The 20568-nt window shown below is 38.7% G+C and overlaps 1 protein-coding gene across 1 annotated transcript in view; it reads left to right on the forward strand.

Moving 5' to 3' along the window:
• Nucleotides 1-20226, forward strand: part of LOC137231148 (protocadherin Fat 3-like) — a 307877-nt gene extending 287651 nt beyond the window's left edge. Inside the window, exons 3-4 of the mRNA XM_067751684.1 lie at nt 19116-19430; nt 20165-20226. Coding sequence (XP_067607785.1) covers nt 19116-19430; nt 20165-20226 — 377 coding nt within the window. The remainder of the gene's footprint in view (nt 1-19115; nt 19431-20164) is intronic.
• Nucleotides 20227-20568: the final 342 nt, after the last annotated feature.

Here is a 20568-nt window from a genome sequence, read left to right on the forward strand (position 1 = left end):
TAAATCTGTGTAAGAAATTTAGCAGGCTACAATGAGATCAATTTCCCCCCTACATTCCCTATGTTCATTGTAGAAAAATTGGACTGTGGCCTTTGGATGGAGTTGATACTACACAAGAAAGAATTGCTCCAAAATTAAGGGATGTCAGAGTTTCATTTCACAGCCTTCAGATAGAAGCTGCTTTCTATTGTCTTGTACCTTTGGGACTGAACTCATTATAGTAACCATCAAACTAGAAAGTCTTCAGCTGGGGGTATTTCTCTGTTTGCTCTTTGGCTGTATGGAGAAAGTGATCTTTAATTAGTTCAGGTGGTAAAATATTGCAGAGAATTTCCCAGGCACACTTTGCTTTGTCGTTTAGGTCAGCAAATGCAATTCTGTTTTAATTGTGGCTGAGCTATTGTCTTAGACTGGTATTCCTAGAGTGCCTTTTACCAATTAATGGTAATATACTACTGGGAAATCATGTTGCCTTGTGGAAACCCATTAATAGCAAGGCCCTAATAGGCTGTCTATTAATAGTAACACAAAGTCAAGGATCTAATGCCATTAAATGGCGGTATTCATGTGTGAAAGCCTTCTAGTAACTACTTGAAGATTTCACCAGTCAACTGTGTGTGTGTGTGTGTGTGTGTGTGTGTGTGTGTAGGCATGTGCCTGTGCATGTTTTCTTCCTGTCTCTTTCTCTTTGTCTTTCTGTCGGGCTCTTTTCTAATAAGAATTTCCATTTTCTGTCAACCCTATGATTGATTGGGTTCAGGGAAGCAACATGTGCCAGTCCTTGCCTTTGCACCCGTACTTCACATGTGTGGCGTTTTATTTCCTCTCCTGCCTCTTGGCTTATCATCAATTCTAGCAGTGAATTTTGACACGTGAAAATTAATAATCATTCAGTGAAAATGAATATGGTGACCTTTGTGCCCACACGATGTAGTAAAAGGAGAGGGATGCAGTGCTCATGAACTCGTGGAGTTTACAGTTTCATGAGAGAAGCAAAAATGGATGCTTTTGTGGGTGTATATATATATTTCCATCTGCTCAAATAGTCTGTCAACTTATAACGGTTTAATGTAACCGCATGCTTTTTACGCTTGCGTGTGATATGCTCCTGAGAATAAGAGTTAATTTTATGAAAGACAGAATTAAGAATCGAAGTGACCTCTCTAGGCTGGAAAGCTGGGCCCAAAGCAAGGCAAGGAAATATTATAGGGACACAAATAAAACTTTCATTGAGGTTCAGAAGTGTGGTTGTAGAAATGCAGGGTGGAAAGATGGCCTGGCAGTTCATTTGAAAACTACTTTGATACTTTCGGTGACCAAAACCTGGAGATGAAGCAGAGTGTGAGGTAGTTTGTTTCCAAGGAGCTTAACACAGCTTCCAAGGACAGGGATACACAAGTGTGGTTTTAAACAAACCAGTTCTCCAGTAACCTGGACAGGCCACATGCATCAGGAGTATTGCATTAAGGGATGTTTTCAGATTGAATATCATCTAAAAGAAGATGAACAGCATGTGGAAAATGGGTAAGAGACATCACGTAAGAGTGAAGTCCAAAGACAACTAAGAATGTTGACTCCAGAGAAGAAAAGACAGAGAGGAGAGAGTCATTCATCATATTAAGTTATGTGAGGTAGAAGAGACTGAATATATACTCTGTACTGTTTCAATGGGTGGAAAGTGTAGGCAGGCAAGTATGTGGGCCAGATATGAGAAACGGCTTTCTAACAGTCACAACTGCCTATTGATGGAGCAGAGGGTTTGGGGAGTAGGAAGCTCATGAATATAATGGGCCTTCAAACCCAGACCAAAAGGATGCTACAAGTTGAGGCCTGCCACAGGTGGATGTTTGGATTTGATGATCGTCATGTAACTTACCGTGTGGAGGGTCTCACGATGTGCCAAATGGACATGGGAGCAAAGCTTGATTCTCTCACTTACTAATAATACGGCCTGGAAAACATTATTGAAACTTTCAAACCTGTTTTCTCATCTATAAAATGGGTTTAATACAGTGCCTATAAGCACTCAATAAAAGGTAGCTATCGCTCTAACATTATTTACCTATCTTCTTTGCTTTAGTCTGAGAAGTGAGTTTAAGATCAGCTGATGAAATGCTAATACAGTGCTCAGTTCACAGTTCCTTGGTATTGTTAGCCAGGGTTTAATTTACAGCTGAACATCAAGCGATTTGAATGAGAAAGGGTGGCAAGGACAGAAAAAGAGTGCCAGTCTACTTTGCTTAGTGATGTCCAGTGAACGTGGAGAGTGATATTTGATTCTTACATTTTAGGCAATACCTGATCATAATACACATATAACCTTACATAACAATAGTAATACTTTAAAAATAATAATATACAAAACAATTAATCGCTAGCATTTAAAGAATGTTTATTATATACCAGGCACTGTGCTAGGCATTTTAAATAGTAAACAGTGTTCCCTACCATTATCTTATTAGGTGAATTAAGCACATTATATTATTTAAACCTCAAGTAACTTTATGAGGTACCATCCCTATTTTATAGATAAGGAAACAGGCAGAGAAGTTGTTTCTTGCACAAGGGCACATCACCAATAAATGACAGAGATAAAATTAGGATTTTTCGCCTGCATTTTCACCGTGCTTCCTGACTTCAGAATTGGAGTCCTTTACAGTTGGTTTATCAGTGGTTTTCTACCTTATTTGGCTATCAGCCTCAGTAAAAAATACATTTAAATACATTTTGTATCACAACCCACTGTACTCTCTCTCTCATTCTCACACGTACAAGTTTTACAAAACACTGTTTATCCTTATCACACAGAACACACTCTGATTTTTCCATCCTATTATATTTCATTCAAAAAATATACAGGTTGGACCTATTAAATTGATTTCATATCTTACTAAGTGATCATTACTAATTATAATTTAAAAAATAATGCACCCCTTGTTCTTTCTCTGCCTGTAGGAAGAAAAAGTTCTATACGTTGGATAAATTACAGGGCTCATATATGTAAACGGATTTGCTTCTTACTCTTTCGAGGTGGTCTCATGAAACAGTGTCGTTTTATAACGGCAGAGGTTACAGTGAAGGAGAAGCACATTATATGAATCATGTTGTCCAAATGAATTACTGCTGTCATCTGAATTAAAACAGATACATTGTTCCAAATCAGAGTCCTAAGTGACTTGAACATTTACATCAGAGATTGTGAATTATTATGTAATGGAAGCTAAATAGTTGTAGTTTTTCATTTTAGAACAGCCATAGCTGTCAGGTCCAGATCATACACAAAAGCTAGTTGTGCCGTGAAAAATACAATGTAATAGCCAGAAGACCGCACAGATTCCATGAACGAGCCAGACTTCTTGGGAGGTCGGTGCTCAGACTCGGGCATGGAGGGAACAGGTCTAACTTATTTTAGTGATTTTTTTCCCACCCATCTCTTTTGGATGCTGCCCAGAGAATATGACTGTTTGTTTGATGGGCATTTGAAACCTTTCTGGTCTCTGCTCAGGGCTCGGATTTGATAGCAGAAACAGAAGTAAGGTATTCCAAAGGTCCGCTGGTTGTGAACAACTGTGACTTAGGAGTTTAATACTGGTTCTCTGCAAGAAATCATGCAAAGGACAGATCAGTTCTACCCACTAAAAATAAAGCATTTTTATAGCTGATTTGAAAATCCTGTATCAGCCATGTCTTTGAAGCATTCCTTGAACTGGTTATGAATGAATATATTACACATTTGCCTCCTCTTCCTTGCTGTAATTTCTCTTTTCACAAGAACAATTATCCTGTTATCTTGGACTTTACGATCTTCCCAACAAGATTTACCTGTTGGCACGTTCCCTGGCAGGACATTTCTGTGAATGGCTGCAGCTCAGGAACGGGTTTCCTTTTCATCCAGTTCACACTGGCTAAGTGATTATGTGTGTCAGGGACCAAGAGCACAGAAGATGAATAGGACATTGACCCCCTTTAAGACACTCACTGAGGTGTCAGACATACAAAAAAAACTGCAAAAGAGTGTATTCAGTGCCATAGTAAAGGCAGCTATAAATATAGTGGTGGAATAAGTGGCCAAGTCTGTTTTGGGGGTTAATGGCTTCACAAAGCAGGAAGTGCTGAATTTGTGTCTTAAAGGTGTAGGAGGGTGGTTCTTCCAGACAGAGGGGACAACATGAGCCATTCTAGGGTGTCTGGAGTGTCCAGGTGGATGGGGCGGGGGGTGGCAGGAGATGAGATTGGAGAGAGGAGTGGAAAGGTCTTTGAGACGGCCATACGTGCCTACTAGAGATTGCCGAGGTAGACTTGCTGTCTCCTTTGAACTAACTCTGGATTCTGGGGTTCACCTGCTCATGTACAAACCAAGTTTTTCTGAGCAAAGGCTCTCAGGTCTCTGCTGGAGAGAATGGCTCTGGCTGACTCTCCCTCTGCAACTGTTCTCGAACTTGCTAAGACTTTCTGTTGGAGACTGAGCAGATGTTACACTTGACTCATGACTTTGGCTGTTTGTTTACATCTCTGGTCGCAGCTTCCGGTTATGCACCAGATGCACGTTGGAGGAGCTGAAGCTGAAAGTTCCAGTGTGGTGCTGGTATGTGTCGCTGCCCTCTCTGGGACCGTCTCTGCAGTGGGGTGAGGTTACTGATCCACCTCTACTGCGGCTTTACATGGGTTATGTGAAGACCGTGACACCCGGTGAGAAGCTTAGACTTTCTCAGCTGGGCCTCCTGCTATTTTAATTAAACTTTGCTTTTAGCAGCTCTTCCTGTTTCCAGTCTGCTGGGGCTAACTAGGTGCTTTTTTTTTTTTTTCTTGCTTTTTAACTCATTGCCATATGTTGGCCACTGTTAATGGATTTATAATAATTCTTGGCTGGGCTCTTCCTGCACAGCCATCAAAGCTCCATTGGAAGTAGAAACACCATTCACTCATTCAACAAATATTTAATGTTCAAGTATTTTGTGCACAAACTGTCAGGGGCTTTTTGAGATGGGCTCTTTGAGATAGGTGCTGGGTCTGTGTTGAGTAAGACAGGCATGATCCTCTCTGCCCTGGGGGATATTACAGCCTAGTGGGGAGATAGACACTCAGCCCAGAATTAAGGTCACATGCAATGAAACCTGTTCCTCGGAAAGGCAAGGCAGTACCTCTGTGCCTATAAAGCATCCCTAAGGCTTTGAGCAGATAGCTGGTCAGAATGGACCCCAACACAAAAATTCCCTGTGCAACCTACAGTCCAGGATGATCTCCTGAAAATCCAAGGTTATTCTTCTGTTCTCTTTATATTAGTTTTTTAAAATTTATTTTATTGAAATATACTTGATTTACAATGTTGTGTTAATGTCTGTTTTACAGCATAGTGATTCAGTTCTACATATATTTGCATTCTTTTTCATATTCTTTTCCATTATATTTTATCACAGGATATTGAATATGGTTCCCTGCACCATACAGTAGGACCTTGTTGTTTATCCATTCTATATATAATAGTTTGCATCTGCTAATCCCAAACTCCCACTCCAGCCTTCCCCCATCTCCCCCTTGGCAACCACAAGTCTGTTTTCTATGTCTGTGAGTCTGTTTCTGTTTCGTAGATAAGTTCACTTGTGTCATATTTTAGATTCCACATATAAGTGATATCATATGATATTTGTCTTTCTCCCTGCGTCCTCTTTAATGCCACATTTCCCATGTTGTTCTTTGCTGTTGCAACCTTCCATAGGTACCTGGGATTTCACCCCTGTTGGACTCTGAAGTGTTAGATGCAGGAAAGAAGGAATGGTGGGTGTAGCAATGCCCATGAGAACCCAGAGGCCTCCTTTCTGAACACCTCCTCTCTTTTCTCTTTGACCTTATTTTGTCCATATTGTCTGACAAGGAGCTATCCTAAGTTTAACTTAGAGCCACATTTGTTGAGTGACACCTCCCAAATACCAGTCTTATACATTTTAATTTCAGTGACTAAACTTTCCTTTGGCTATTGGAAATTTATCAGTAATGTCTATACACTGTCTATACTAGCATCAGAACCCTTCGTGGGAGCCATTCACGTACATGTTTTAATCAGTATGTTAATGGAATATCATATGATAAAATAATTTTCATATTATCTTGAATTTGCACAGTAATACAACGATCACATTATTACTGCTTTGTTTTCAGAGCTCGTAATATAGTTGTTTCTGATCCCATGCATATTACTTGAGTCACATTATAGGCAGTATCTAAATTAATGTTCTTACAAAGGGGAGAAAAATCAACATGATTTTTCATCTCCATGTTGAGAAAAGTGCAGAGCAATTTGTTCACAAATCTCAATAATTTGTCCTAAAACTAACATTTACCTGTATTGCTATTTACACAGCTTAGAATTGCTAAGCACTTTTAAATATAGAAATTTTGAAAAAGCTTTCCTACCTGCAGCATATAATCAGCATGGTAACAACAAACTAGTCTTCATAGCAGTGTTTGTTCCCTCTTCTTTTCACTTCTCACTGCACGTCAACAGCTACATATTTACCAAAAATGCTTTGTGCTGTGCGCACTGATTTTAAGGACTATAGGTAGATGAGGAGTGTGCATTTGTTTTCTCCTCCAAGGCTGATCGACAGAATGAGTATTTATCTGTGTCCTGTCAATGCCTCTGGTGCTGTCGACAGAGCAAGTGGGCACATTTCATCTCAGTTATGAATAGAAGATGAATCTGGGGTGGTGTGCGCTTGTCAGAGGTTAGAACCATTTAATGGGATGAAATGCGAATGAAAATTGGAAAACAATCCAAGGGATCTATAGAAGATGAGAATGGGGGAGACTCAATTAGCGAAAACCAGACACTTTCCTCCTTCTGGGCCCTGGTTTCTTTGGGCTATTGTAGGTGCTTATTTGGTTATAAATAGGAAAACAAAGAGTTTATTGTTTCCATTGTGAAGAAAGGTAAGGTGGTTTCAAGGATTTTATTCATGTGCTCTAATGGGCATGTATAGTCCCTATAACCTAATCAACCTAACTTAATTACTTAAGTATGGCTTTGTCTGTGTGATTTCCACAACATTGATCAAAGGAAAAGACAATTTAGTGAGATTTAACCTGAAAGGATGAAAGAATACAGAAGTTCTGTAGGGTACTTTTCTCCTAGGTAAGCTTTTATAAACGTATCCTAATAAACGTAGTTATTAAGTTTTTGGCCACATATAGCAAAAAGCAACCACAATACTAAACTTAGACCCTGATCCAGCTTTCTTTGTTTGCTCTGTGTTTCACTTCCATCACCTAGATTGTGTTTTTGCCAAGGGAATCAATTCAGCTATTTGGGTATCAAATATGCAGTTATCTGTGCAACCTCAGTAAAAATATTTTCTTGGTAAATATCCACTCAGCTGTGAAAGTCAGAGTGCATTCACTTGAGAAAAGAATAAGTGAGCTGTATGTTTTCATTATTTTATTAGGAAGTTACTGAAGGCTATTGCTCCCTGTGGGGTGGCAGATAAGAGCTTTGTATCTGGGTGGATGCGACTTGACTTATAGTTTCCATATTCTGATAATAGGAGAAATCAAAAAGAAGGAAAAAGTGTTCCCTTTAACTTGGAGAAAAAGTTTTCCAAAAGGGAAAATTTCCAGAAGGTTCAAGTGGAGAAGTCCCATTTTTAAGAGTGGACTTTGTACCATCCTGCATTGCTTGCAGAGTAAACACAGGAGCTTTTGAGAATACGCCTGTATGTGCACACACTCCAAAGCATTTACCCAGTCATTTTGGTTCAGGGGGTCTTTCTTCAAGTCTAACTTCTTGAAAGTGAAAAGCCTTTTCTAAGCAAAACTCAAATTCCCAGTCTCAGATTTTTTTTTAATTTTTTATTGTATCTACATACGATCATGGATGCTAACTAAATATAGTGTGGTAAACATTTCACAATATATGTAAGTCAAACCGTTATGCCATACACCTTAAACTTATCCTGGGATGTACGTCAATTGTATCACAATAAAACTGGGGAAAAAAATTTAAAATTTCCCAGTCCGAATGAAGACTTTTATAGAGCTAGTCTGCTCAGAGGATCCAGGTGTCCTTTATGCTGAATGAAATTTGGTAGTAAATAAGTCTAAATATTGGATTAAAATATGACTAATATCTAATGTTACTTGAAGAGCTAAAGGTTGTGCTCTGACATTTCATTTAAAAAATCCCACAGCACTTTTCAAGGCTGAAGAATTTGGTTTTGTGGACAGATTTTAATTTAATTAAAGTTGTGCCTCATGTAAAGTCTTTCCTTTCAATAAAATTTTTAGCACCATCTCTCTGTCAATAATGTTTTATCTCACCACAAAAACATGGCATTTTGTCATTGAGTCCAATGGTTAAAATACAATGAGGAATGGATTAAAGGTTTTTATAAGGTCAGCTGTTACCTCTATAGATGGTAAATTGAAGACTTTTTTTAAATTTTGGGTTTATTTTTAATTAATTTTTATTTTTGGCTGCGTTGGGTCTTTGTTGCTGCGCGCGGGCTTTCTCTAGTTGCAGCGAGCAGGGGCTACTCTTCACTGTGGTGCCCGGGCTTCTTTTGTTGCGGAGCACAGGCTCTAGGCACGTGGGCTTCAGTAGTTGTGGCACACGGCCTCAGTAGTTGTGGCTCACGAGCTCTAGAGCGCAGGCTCAGTAGTTGTGGTGCACAGGCTTAGTTGCTCCCCGGCATGTGGGATCTTCCCGGACCAGGGATCGAACCCGTGTCCCCTGCATTGGCAGGTGGATTCCCAACCACTGTGCCACCAGGGAAGTCCCTATTTTGGGTTTTTGTTTCACCAACAATAATACAGATCTTATAAAGATTTAATCAAAAATGTGATCAGAAACTGCTGGTAAGATTATAATTAGTGTAGCCTTTCTGGAAGACAGTTGATTCAAATACATTTAAAAATGTACAGACCCTTTGACTCATCGTTTCTGCTTCTAGGAATTTATCCTAAGAAATAATTGAAAAAAGATATAGATGCAAGGTTATTCATCTAAGCATGAGTTATAATAGTGAAAAATAAAATATGACCTAATAAATGACTTAGCAAGAGGGCCTTCATTATATAAATGATAAACACTGCGTGAGTATTTCAACAGGTATTTATTGAGCATCTAGTGTGTACTAGTCACTCCTCTGGGGTATACAACAGAGATGCAACATAGAAAACTCTTGCGTGTAGGGAGCTTACATTTTATTATTAGTGGGCTAATGGGCAAGTGGGCATTACTACACAGGCATTAAAAACAAAATGTATAGAATTACAGTTATCAATATGGAAAGCTGTTCAGTAGACGATGGTACGTGAGGATCCACAATTACAGAGAAATATGCTGCTTTGGAGTGAAAATAATATAGAACAAGGCAATACATCAAGGATATTAACAGTCATTATCTCTGAGTCATGAAATAATGAGTGTTTTAAAAACATTTATTTTGCATATTTTCTTCTACAATGAAGTTGTATTTTGTTTTCAACACAGATTTACCTAAGTAACCAATGTGAATGTTCCAAAAGCTTCTGCTAGGCAAAAGAGTTCCTCATTATTTTTCTTCTTTCCCTTTCTTTCTCCCGTTCTTCCTTCCTTCCTTCCTTCCTTTCATTCTCTCTCTCTCTCTCTCTCTCTCTCTCTCTCTCTCTCTGCTATCACTGAAACATAGGAATAGACAGAAACTTCAGCTTCCCTCAGAGAGCTATCCCTTTGTTCCTCTCCATTACTATCAGAAAATATTTCTAGGTATCTAACCAAAATGCTTTGCGCTGAAGTTTATGCTCAGTTCTTCTAAAGAAACAGAATCCAGCTAATTACTGCCCTTCGTGAAGTAACCTCCATGTTTTTAGACACTTAACAAAATTACTTCTTGACTTTATTGCATATATTGAGATCATTTTCTCCATTGCTTTAAATTTCCATCTTCCTTTCTATTCGGCTGTGAGGATCCAGATCATTTTGCTGGGTATGGGGGTATGCAAATTAGCACAGACCACAGAAAGAATCTGAGGCTGGGAATAATCTGGGTTACAGAAAAGAAGAAAAAAAACAAAGAATAATGCAAGCTGGATGTGTCGCTCACAGCCTGGTCCTCTGTCCATTTCCTGTTTTTAGGCTGTTGGCGCCTGGTGCCAGCTACACAGACCAGAATTACTGAAGAGAGAGCACAGGTGTACATTTTGAGTCCACTGAAAACAGGTCCCGAAAAGTTTGTCTTTAAGAAAAAATCAAATACCAAGTGTATGTTTACTGAGCGCACGGAACTTCACGTGAAACTTTCAAGCACGCAGCTAAGTTTTAGAATTTCTGGGTCCCAAACAGACAAGGAGAGCTGTCCATTTTCATTAACTCCAAATAAAAGCTTGAATTCAGCCTGCAGCCTTTCACCTTAATCTAATGTGCAGATCTCCAGCTTTGAGCCTTGTGAAATAACACGGAATGAAGGCGGCTTGCATTTCAGGACATAACTGTTCCCCACGACTGTGCTGTGGATGTTTGCTTCTCCTTCTGCAAAGATGAAAGATAGCTAATCAGTAGGAGTTGGCATGAAGAGGAGGGAACAGAGTAGAACAAAAGTGTCCGGTGAGAATCAGTGGATGAGAGGCCAGAGAGAGAGCACCTTGCTGGTTCTCTATCTGGGGGCCCGGGACTTTAATTCTGGCTGCCTATGGTGTGTGCCTGTGGGCAGTGCAGCATTTAAGTGCATGATAAAATCAACTGATGTCTTCATCAAGCTGCATCTTGGCTTTAAGCCTTGAAGATGTTACCATGACACCATCCTTATTCTTGGTAGTAAAGGGACAACTCAAAACTGGACATGGTTTTTAAGAAAATTGTCTTATCACATAGGATAATTCACAGATGGAGTGTTGACTTTCAGAGCCACTTAACTATCAGTTCTGAATATACGCTAGAGACGTCTAAAATCCATGACAAGCTCAGTCTATCCCATTTTATTCTGGCTAGTGATCACAGGCAAACAGGATAGCTAGATGACTCATTTTGTTTTTCCTAATGTAGCTTATGCGTCAGAGTGCTTGTCTGTAAAAGAGCCAGACATCCCAACTTGCCTGCATTTACCAAATATTATGATGTTATCCTTCATTCATTTATTCAACATTTAGAGTGTTCCAAATTTCTAGCCACCATCCTAGAATAGAGAAAAACAAGATAGAATGGTCTCTGCCCATAGGGAGCTTGTCGTAGATTGGGAAAGGGACAAAAATAAAGTGCTAAGATAAAGGCAGATGGAGGCCACCCCAGACCCCTGTCTGGCTGGGTGAGGGGTGTTCTCTGAATCTGAAACCTCCTTGAAGAACAGAGAAGAAGGTTTGGTTTGGGGAGACAGGGGCTGAAGGAGCAGTACGTGCAGACTCCTTTGTACAAAAGCAAAGGAGTACTGGATATTTAAGGAAGACTCAGTCTTCTAATTCTCCTGGTCTCAAACCATTCCAACAACTGAGAATCTTCTGAGAAGATATAAAAATGGATTCAGAATAATATCTTGCAGCAACTTTTAGAAATGGAGGAAAGTAATGAAACTATTGAATTTCCTGTTACTAAAGAGCTGATACCAACCCACTGAGAGCGCAGGGGCATGGAATTGCCTTCTTTTTCATGATAATGGACACATGTGGATAAGTCAGCAGGCAACTCCAGTAATGAAAAGAGTGCATACTCTGATTCACAGCTCCAGATTCCAGGCCTGACTGCCGCTTGATTAGCTGGGTGATTCACTTAAAATTCCCGATTTAAAAAGTGCCTTAAATTATATATTTAAATATATTATGTGTCAAATACGTGATATATAAAGTATATAAAAGCATATGCATATATAATACGTGTACGCTAAAATGTATTTGAAGTATTTTAAACATCTAAGTTAAGATTTTCTCCACCCGCAATTGCTCTATGCATCTTGGTTCATCCCATTTTAGCTGATTTCAGTTGATTTCAGTATATTTCAGAGTGGTAACAGTTATAGGTATGACCATGGGTGTGCATGGACTGACCCTGGGTTGGGCCTATGAGGATAAAATCCCCATTCTTCCCTTAATTATCACCACACTCTGCTCAGAACAGTGATCCTTCCTAAGGCAATAAGAGCTTTATACAAGTCTGGGGATGAACAGGAAAAGAAAGAAAAATAGTAACTGTGTGATCCTCCTAAATAAAGGCAAGCAAGGGTTGGCTAAAGGGGGTTATGGAGCCCATGAAAGAATTCATATTCTCTCAGAAATAAATGTAGTTAAGTGTTTGATTCTTGAAGAAATAAGCAATTTAAAAATACATGTAGATGTTAACATTGGAGGAAGCTGGGTGAAGGTTGCCCAGGGACTCCTGTCCATTTCTTTGCACCTTCCTGTTAGTCTATAATTATTTCAAAATAAAAAGTCAATACAAATTTTAAATGCACTGAGAATTGGGAGTTAATATTTTGACTGATTGGGAATAAGAGTTAAATATATATGCACAAGTAAACGTCTATTAGAGGTATCTACAAAGAATATGCAACCAGGGTGTTTTTAAAATTTTGTTGTCTTTTTTTTAACTGCCTCAGAATCTATAGTACTTATCCTGGCAGAGGGATTTTCATCATGTTATGGGCCCATAGCCTCCAAAGCACTCCCTGAACCATTTGTTGACAGGTCGTTTTAGAGCTGTTGTGGGTATTTGGTTGCCATTCTTTGGGGGCAAGATGTCATTTGAGACTTTGGGTGCCACATATGGGGATATGGCTGGAAAAAAGGTAAATTAAATAACCCAGCGTGTGATGGTCGTGTGATTTGAGCAGCTCCATACATGTTTTTCTTTTCATCTCCAATATGTAGGGCTTATTCTATGAGAAAAAGGTGCATATAGTTTTTCTAATATTTGTGAATAAGAAGGAACAATTACAGCTAATGTGCTTCATGCTGGGATCAACTAATTCCATTTCAAGCTGTGCACAGTTCTAATAAATAAATAAATAAATACTGTTTGTGTATCTGCTTATAGAATTAAATATTAGGTTTCTCAAATAATTCTAGTCAGCTACTAGACTTATACAGCAAGTAAAGAAGAAACAGGAAAAGAAAAATTTTATAAACATAAGCTTATCTCAAAAATAAAAAAATCCCAACTGTATTTCTAAAGATTTTTTTAATTTTCGTGAATATCAGCATAAATTTGGCATCTCAACTGAATCCACATTGAGCATTTCTGTGATAGGTGAAAATGCAAAGAGGTTAAGGATGTATCTGCATCTGGGATATTCCACCTGAGTTCTTTCTACTGAGCAGCGCTCCCTGAAATTTGCTAGAAGCTCACTGTGGATGGTTTATTTTTTAAATAAGATTTATTAATTGCTCATTCTTGGTTCAGAGCAGAGACAAGGAAGAAGAGAATAGAAGCCTATGTGGCACATGAGGAAGAAATTCTTAGTCTGGAGAGGGTCATTTTTTGATATTTGAAGAGCTAAAACCATGGAGAGGGTCATTTTTTGATATTTGAAGAGCTATCCCAGGTGAATGGTGGTTTGCAGACTTGTTCTATTTTATTCTAGGATTTGAGTTAGGAAAACATTTAAATTAGAGAGACTGCAGTTTTGCCTCAGTGTGAAGAACTCTGCATTAGCTGAAACTCCCTAGTAAATGATGCGGACCCTGTCACCAAACTCAGAGCAGAGGCTGGGTGCTGGGTCAGGCATCATGTGGGAGCATATACCTACTGATTATTAGGGGTTTGGTTATACCTATTGATCTTCGAAGTCCCTTCCAGATCTGATTTAGTGAGGCTGACTTATCTCATCTGTGATGTAAACTAACCTACTGCTGATTCAGTGTGAGGATTTAAATTCATACATGAACATTTTTTGAGTGTCTGCTACATGCCAGGCACTGTTGTATGCAGTGAGACCACAGTGATTAAGCAGCCAGATACTCTTCTTGTAGAATGTACTTTCTCTAACAGGCAGATGGAAGGAGACTCTTTTCTGGGGATAAACACTCCGGGACTGTGTTAGGTAACGGACTACGAATATGTCACAAACATTCATGTTCTGCATATTTTGATAAATAAAAAAAAGACTCTCTTTGCAGAGAATCAGTACTGTTGTGATTGTTTTTATATTCTACAAAGAAATACCAAGAAGTACCTTTTTATGATTTCTACAGTCAATTTGGAGAAGTCAAATAGGAAAGTATCCTATTAACTCAACACTGTTTGCCCAATTAATGACACTTCTCTAACAGAGGGGAAAAAAGAATTTCTTTGGACATAAAATACTATGTGACTCTGATGTCTATATAGATTAAAAAGACAATAATGAGATATGGGGATATGTGTATACACATAGCTGATTCACTTTGTTATAAAGCAGAAACTAACACACCATTGTAAAGCAATTATACTCCAATAAAGATGTTAAATAAAAGAGAAAATAATGTTGTTTTGGTGAGCAACCAGTCTCAAGTTTGACAGACCAGTGTTTGAGAATGGGATCTTCTGTTTACTGGCTGAGTCATCATTCATAAGTTACTTAACTTAAATCTCTTTCCTTACCTGTAATATGGCGATAAAAATAGTAACTACCTCATGAGTGCTTGGCACTAAGAAATACTTGCTGAATGAATGATAGGTTTAAAAAATTTAATGATGAATGCATTTATTGCACCTATCATAATCCCAGCACACAATGATTAAATAGTCATGAATGTGTAGGTGATTATAGTGGTTGTAAAACTGTCCCTATTTGGAGATAATATGATCATCTATGTAGAAAACACTATGGAATTTGTAAAAACCCTGTAATAACTAATAAGTGAGTATAACAAGGTTGCAACATACAAGATCAATATACAAAAATCAGTTGTATTTTTCTTTTTTTTTTTTTTGTGGTATGCGGGCCTCTCACTGTGTGGCCTCTCCCGTTGCGGAGCACAGGCTCCGGACGCGCAGGCTCAGCGGCCATGGCTCACGGGCCCAGCCGCTCCGCGGGGCATGTGGGATCTTCCTGAACCGGGGCACGAACCCGTATCCCCTGCATCGGCAGGCGGACTCTCAACCACTGAGCCACCAGGGAAGCCCCAAATCAGTTGTATTTTATATACTAATAACAAACAATTAAAATTGAAATTAAAATAATAATGCCATTTCTAATAATATCAAAATATGAAATGCTTAGGGATAAATTTGACAAAAGATGTGCTGCATCTGTGTTCTGAAACTATACAGCATTGCTTAGAGAAATATAAGAAAACAAATTAATAAAGAGATACACCATTTTCATGGATCAGTAGACTCCAAGTTGTTAAGATGTCAGTTCTTTCCAAAATGATTTATAGAGTCATTATAATCCCAGTAAAAATCCGAATAGGTTTTTCTCAATTTCATATGGATTCTAAAGCTGATTCTATACTTCATATGGAAACACAAAGGATTTGGAATAACCCAAACAACTTTGAAAAAGAAGAGCAAAATTGCAAGACTTACACTTCCTGACTTCAAGACTAATTGTGAAGCGTTATTAAGAAAGTGTGATATTGATATAAAAATAGACAAATAGATCAATGAAACAGAATGGAGAGTCCAAATGTAGACCCATACTTATATGGTCAATTGATTTTCAACAAAGATGCAAAGGCAATTCAGTGGAGAAAAGATAGTTTTTTTCCAACAAATGGGGCTGGCACAGTGAACATCCACATATGAAAAATGAGCTTAGGTCCATAGTTTGTACCATATACAACCATTAACTCAAAATTCATCATAGGTATAAATGTAAAACCTAGGACTTTAAACTTCTGGAAGAAAACACAGGAGAAAAATCTTTGTGACCTTGGATAGGCAAAGATTTCTTAGATACTTAGATAATATCTAAAAACTGAAAGCAACCTAAATGTCCAACAAGTCAATGGTTAAAAACAAATTGTGCTATACGTGTGCAATGGAATACTACTCATAAATTAGAAGGTCTGTTGTATTTTTAAATGTACAACAACATGGATGAATCAGAAATAATTATTCTGGGTGAAAGAAGCCAGAGAAAAAGAGCACATACTGTATCATTCCGTTTCTGTAAAATTCTAGAAAATGCTAATTAGTCTGTAGTGACAAAGCTAATCTGGTTGTCTGTGGGTAGGGAAAATTTGAGAGCATTTTAATTAGATTAAAAATGGGAAGGTGAATACTTTCGGAGGTCATGGTCACATTTTTTATCTTGGTGGTGATGGTTTCACGGGTGTCAAAACTTACAAATGGCTTATTTTTAAATTCTTTTAGAGAAATTGTAGAGGATTTTATTTTTTTTAAATTTATTTAATTTATTTATTTTGGCTGCACCGGGTCTTAGTTGCGGCATGCCGTATCTTCAGTGCGGCACACGGGATCTTTTAGCTGCAGCACGCTAACTCTTTGTTGCTGCATGCATGCGGGCCTAGTTCCCTGACCAGGGGCTGAACCTGGCCCCCTGCATTGGGAGCGTGGAGTCTTACCCACTGGACCACCAGGGAAGTCACACAGATTGTTTACTTTAAATGTGTATAGTTTATTGTATGTCAATTATGCCATAATTGAAAAAAAGTAATAAAGAATGTATGGTAGCTGTTACAAAGCTATGGGCTATGACATGATTTTGGCAGTCTTTGGGCAACCTCAGAAGTGAGTTTTTGCTTGATAGAAAAGCTCATGTGGATTTACATTTTTAATTGTGACCACGTGGATCATAATTAGCTGTGAAGCACTGAAGAAAGTGAGAAAATGCTATCATTAGGCATTGGTTGTTTAATATAGTTAATATGGAGCCTTGGATGAATCTTATAATAATTGTCAACACATTTCATAGTCCTTCTTTTCATTTTGTCCTCAAATTTTTGGATCATGAGAGCAAAGCCTGAACACTTATGTTCCAAGATACTCATTTGCACTTCTACTTAATGAGTAAATATAGCCATAGACATATTTTATCTTAATGAGAGAGAATTTTAATTTCTAGAGGACGTATCTGATGTTTCATTAAAAAATAGAGTAAAATTCCACCCATATATTTTAATTTGCATTAGTGGATGCCTTTCATCTAAGGACTTCTCACAATCATTTAATGTCTAAAGCCTGTAAGGTCCAGAGCCTGTCCCAGTTTGACAGGTCCAAGAAAAGGGATATAAGTGACTTCCAGGGATCCCAGAGCAATTCTGTGACTACAAATCTGTGTGTGTGTGTGTGTGTGTGTGTGCGCATACACACAAGTGCGTGTGTGCATGGTATGTGGTCAGGCGAGGTACAGACAAAGCTGACCTAACTTCTTTGATTTTGTTCCTTCTTAAGTTCTCTTTTTAGTGGACTGACTTTGCTGTTCCCCAAACAGGCCGGATATTTTCATGAAAAGGTATCATGGGCAAGTCACAAAGATCAAGCAACAATATGCCGCATGACCAGAGGAGAAAAAAATATCTAACAAGACTTTCCATCGCAAACTTCTCTCCTCTCAAGATTGTTCCTTGCTTTGGGGGGTGGTTACCATTTACAAGACTTTGGGTGTTGCTTTTGATTCATATTGATTTAACATATACTCAGCATCTACTGTGTTGCAAGCATTTTGCCAAACTCTCGGCATACATTTAATTACATGATTGCCACCACAGCACTGAGATATGGGTGATAGAACTAGGCTTGCTTGGTTCAAACGCCTTGTACACGGTCAAAGAGGTAGTAAGTCATGGAGTCTGAGTTGAAACTGGAACATTCGAGGAAGACAGATCCGGGTTCTTCTGCAACTAGCTGTGTGACCTTGGACAAGTTACGTACTCACATCTGAGACTTGATGCCCTCATTATAAGAGAGAATTATAAAGCTTACAGAGTTCTTTGGTGGATAACTTTAGAACGGAAACTTCAGCATCCGTTGGGCGATCTCCCTTTGAATCGTATAGCTGTTCTGAATTACAGGCAGCCTTCACTTTTCTGGCCTGTTTCTGGAAAGATGCCCTCCTCCCTCCCAGGTGCTATACTTGGCAGTTTGCTTATGCAAGATCTACAGGCCAAATTATGTGCCTAATCCAACAGGAGTACAGAGGATATAAGATTCAGGTCAGAACTGGAGAAGTGTTTCTTGACTCCTTCCACGGATCTTTTTTAGGGTATAAAGGTTTACATGAATTACACGCCTTCCAGGTGTATCCTGACTACTTTTAGAGATTTTATAAGCTGAATCCCAGAGTTTTCCCATCGCAGTGGAAAGTACTTAACAGTTCCTGTAGTAAGTTTCTATAGCCTTGGTGGTTGGGTGAGGGCTGTAAAGATATTCAAGAGCACAGCATTTTCTCTTTGGCTTTTCTGTCAGATGTTTGACTTCCTGGTTGGTGCTTGTTTCAACCATGAAATGGGAAAGGTGGAAGGCAGCAGACTGGGCATTTTTCTGCTCCTAATTTAAAATGATTGTCCCTGAGTATCCCTCAAAGCGGCTTAGAGTTTATTTAGTGCACTCTGTAGAGTTCTTGAGGGGGCTAGAGCTCATTCAGAAAGTACGTTGGTATGGCTTACGGCTTCTTCTCTGATTCTTTTGGAATAACTGTGACATTAGATTTGTAGAGAAATAGTATCAAGGAGGTTTGTACTTTTGCATGCAAAATAGTTTCTATCCTAACAGGCAAAAGAATATTTTAAAGGTGTTTTTCATTTTTGTGAATGAACAGACAAAATAATGTATCCCAGGAAAGCGCTTTGTTGTATAGGAAATCAATTTGATATCAGGTCAAATGGAAATTTTGATGCGATAGTGCACTGATTTCCCATGCATCATGGGAAGTGTTTTGACCTCTGGCCCACTCTCTTCCCATTGCTCCCAACTGTCTTGTGTGTGTGTGTGTGTGTGTGTGTGTGTGTGTAGATATGTCTATCCCCGAAATTCAAATAAAGTATTTGTGAATATAATTATACTTCTCAAATGGTAGAAGAACTGGTTAGTACAGTTTTGCAGAAAATAGTGTTCTGATGTAAAGAGAAACACTTTCATTTAATTTTGTGTGATGGATTTTTTTTTTTTCATATCCCAAGATCACTTAGCACAGCCGTCCTCAGTTTGGGGTGATTGACCTAATGTCTTCCTGTTTTGCTATAGCAGTTACACTTTCCCTGCTTTCTTTTAGGAGTCATCTCTACTGCAGACATTCTTGATCGAGAGACAACAGGGTCATACTGGCTGACTGTGTACGCCACAGATCGGGGCGTTGTTCCACTCTATTCCACGATTGAGGTCTACGTTGAAATTGAAGATGTGAATGACAATGCCCCGCTGACCTCTGAACCTATTTATTATCCTGTTGTCATGGAAAACTCTCCGAAGGATGTATCTGTCATTCAGATCCAGGCTGAGGACCCTGACTCTAGTTCCAGTGAAAAACTGACATACAGGATTACAAGTGGGAATCCTCAGAACTTTTTTGCCATCAACATCAAAACAGGTAAGGGAATGCTCGTACGACTGTTTCTAGTTGTTAGTCCACCTTTTAAATTCATGAGTCTGACACTTGCTATACCCTCTTATTTATTTTATTGTATGGAGAACAGCATCCTCCTTTCTGGGAATTGCTTGAAAAGGTGAGCGTTTTACCTGCCTGGTTTGGTATGTTTTAATTTCAACTGACATTGAGGTGAAGTGATCTAATAGAAATCGGAGGCTTTCACAGGAAGCCTTAGATTTGCTTTACTCATAATTGTAAAACGTGGTTCCTGAGCCATTCAGAGAGCCAGCTGCCCCCTTTCTCTATCTTGGGAGAGAGTAACCTGGGCCATGCTGGGTTCTATGGGTAGCTGGCTTTGTCACACTTCTCTTTCTAGGAACTTCTCCCTTGCTTGGCCTTAGGCCAGCATGCCATAAATAATCTCCTTAGAGCCTTAACTTTAAGCCCCAGATGTTTTGTGATTTCTGTACTACCCATCAATGAAATGTCAATGTTTAGTAGAACTTCCAGTATCTAAATCTTTACATAAAACATACACATTTTAATTTTCTTGGTTTTTGCTCAAAAAGTTTCTAGAGAGTGCACTGAAAACTTAACTTGTTGACTAAGGACCAGAAAGGGCAGGTGTGGAGTTTGGTTGAATGCATTCTGAGACAAGTACATACACTGGAAAAAAGTGCTTTGCAGAGTAAATCTCAGAAGTGTGTTGCTTTCTTGTGACTTGTCTCTTTTAGATCTGAACAAGCAGGTAAAACACTCAGTGAGAGTTGTGATGGATAGAGTTTTAATTAAATGAAATTTAGAAGAATTAGAAGATACTATAGCTATCTCGCTCTAGGTGAGTTGATTTTGGTCAAAAGTTAGGCTAGGTGATTGATGTTTGTTGGCTGGGACATGTCCCACTTCCCTAACAAAGTACTGATCGAGTTGATAGTTATTTCTCCTGCTCATGTTTGTTCAAGTAGAAACATACAACTGACACCAAGCGTTTTATAAATGCCAGGTTCCCATTAACATAAGTTAAAGAGAATGCCAAGGGTTTTTCTGAAGCTATTGATTTTTTTCTAATTATGAGTGGGTCAGTCATTTTGTTAAGCAGAGTTTAGCATTTAAATAGTGTTGAATCAGGATCTGACTT

This window comes from Pseudorca crassidens, chromosome 9, assembly GCF_039906515.1.
Source record: "Pseudorca crassidens isolate mPseCra1 chromosome 9, mPseCra1.hap1, whole genome shotgun sequence".
NCBI lineage: Eukaryota > Metazoa > Chordata > Mammalia > Artiodactyla > Delphinidae > Pseudorca > Pseudorca crassidens.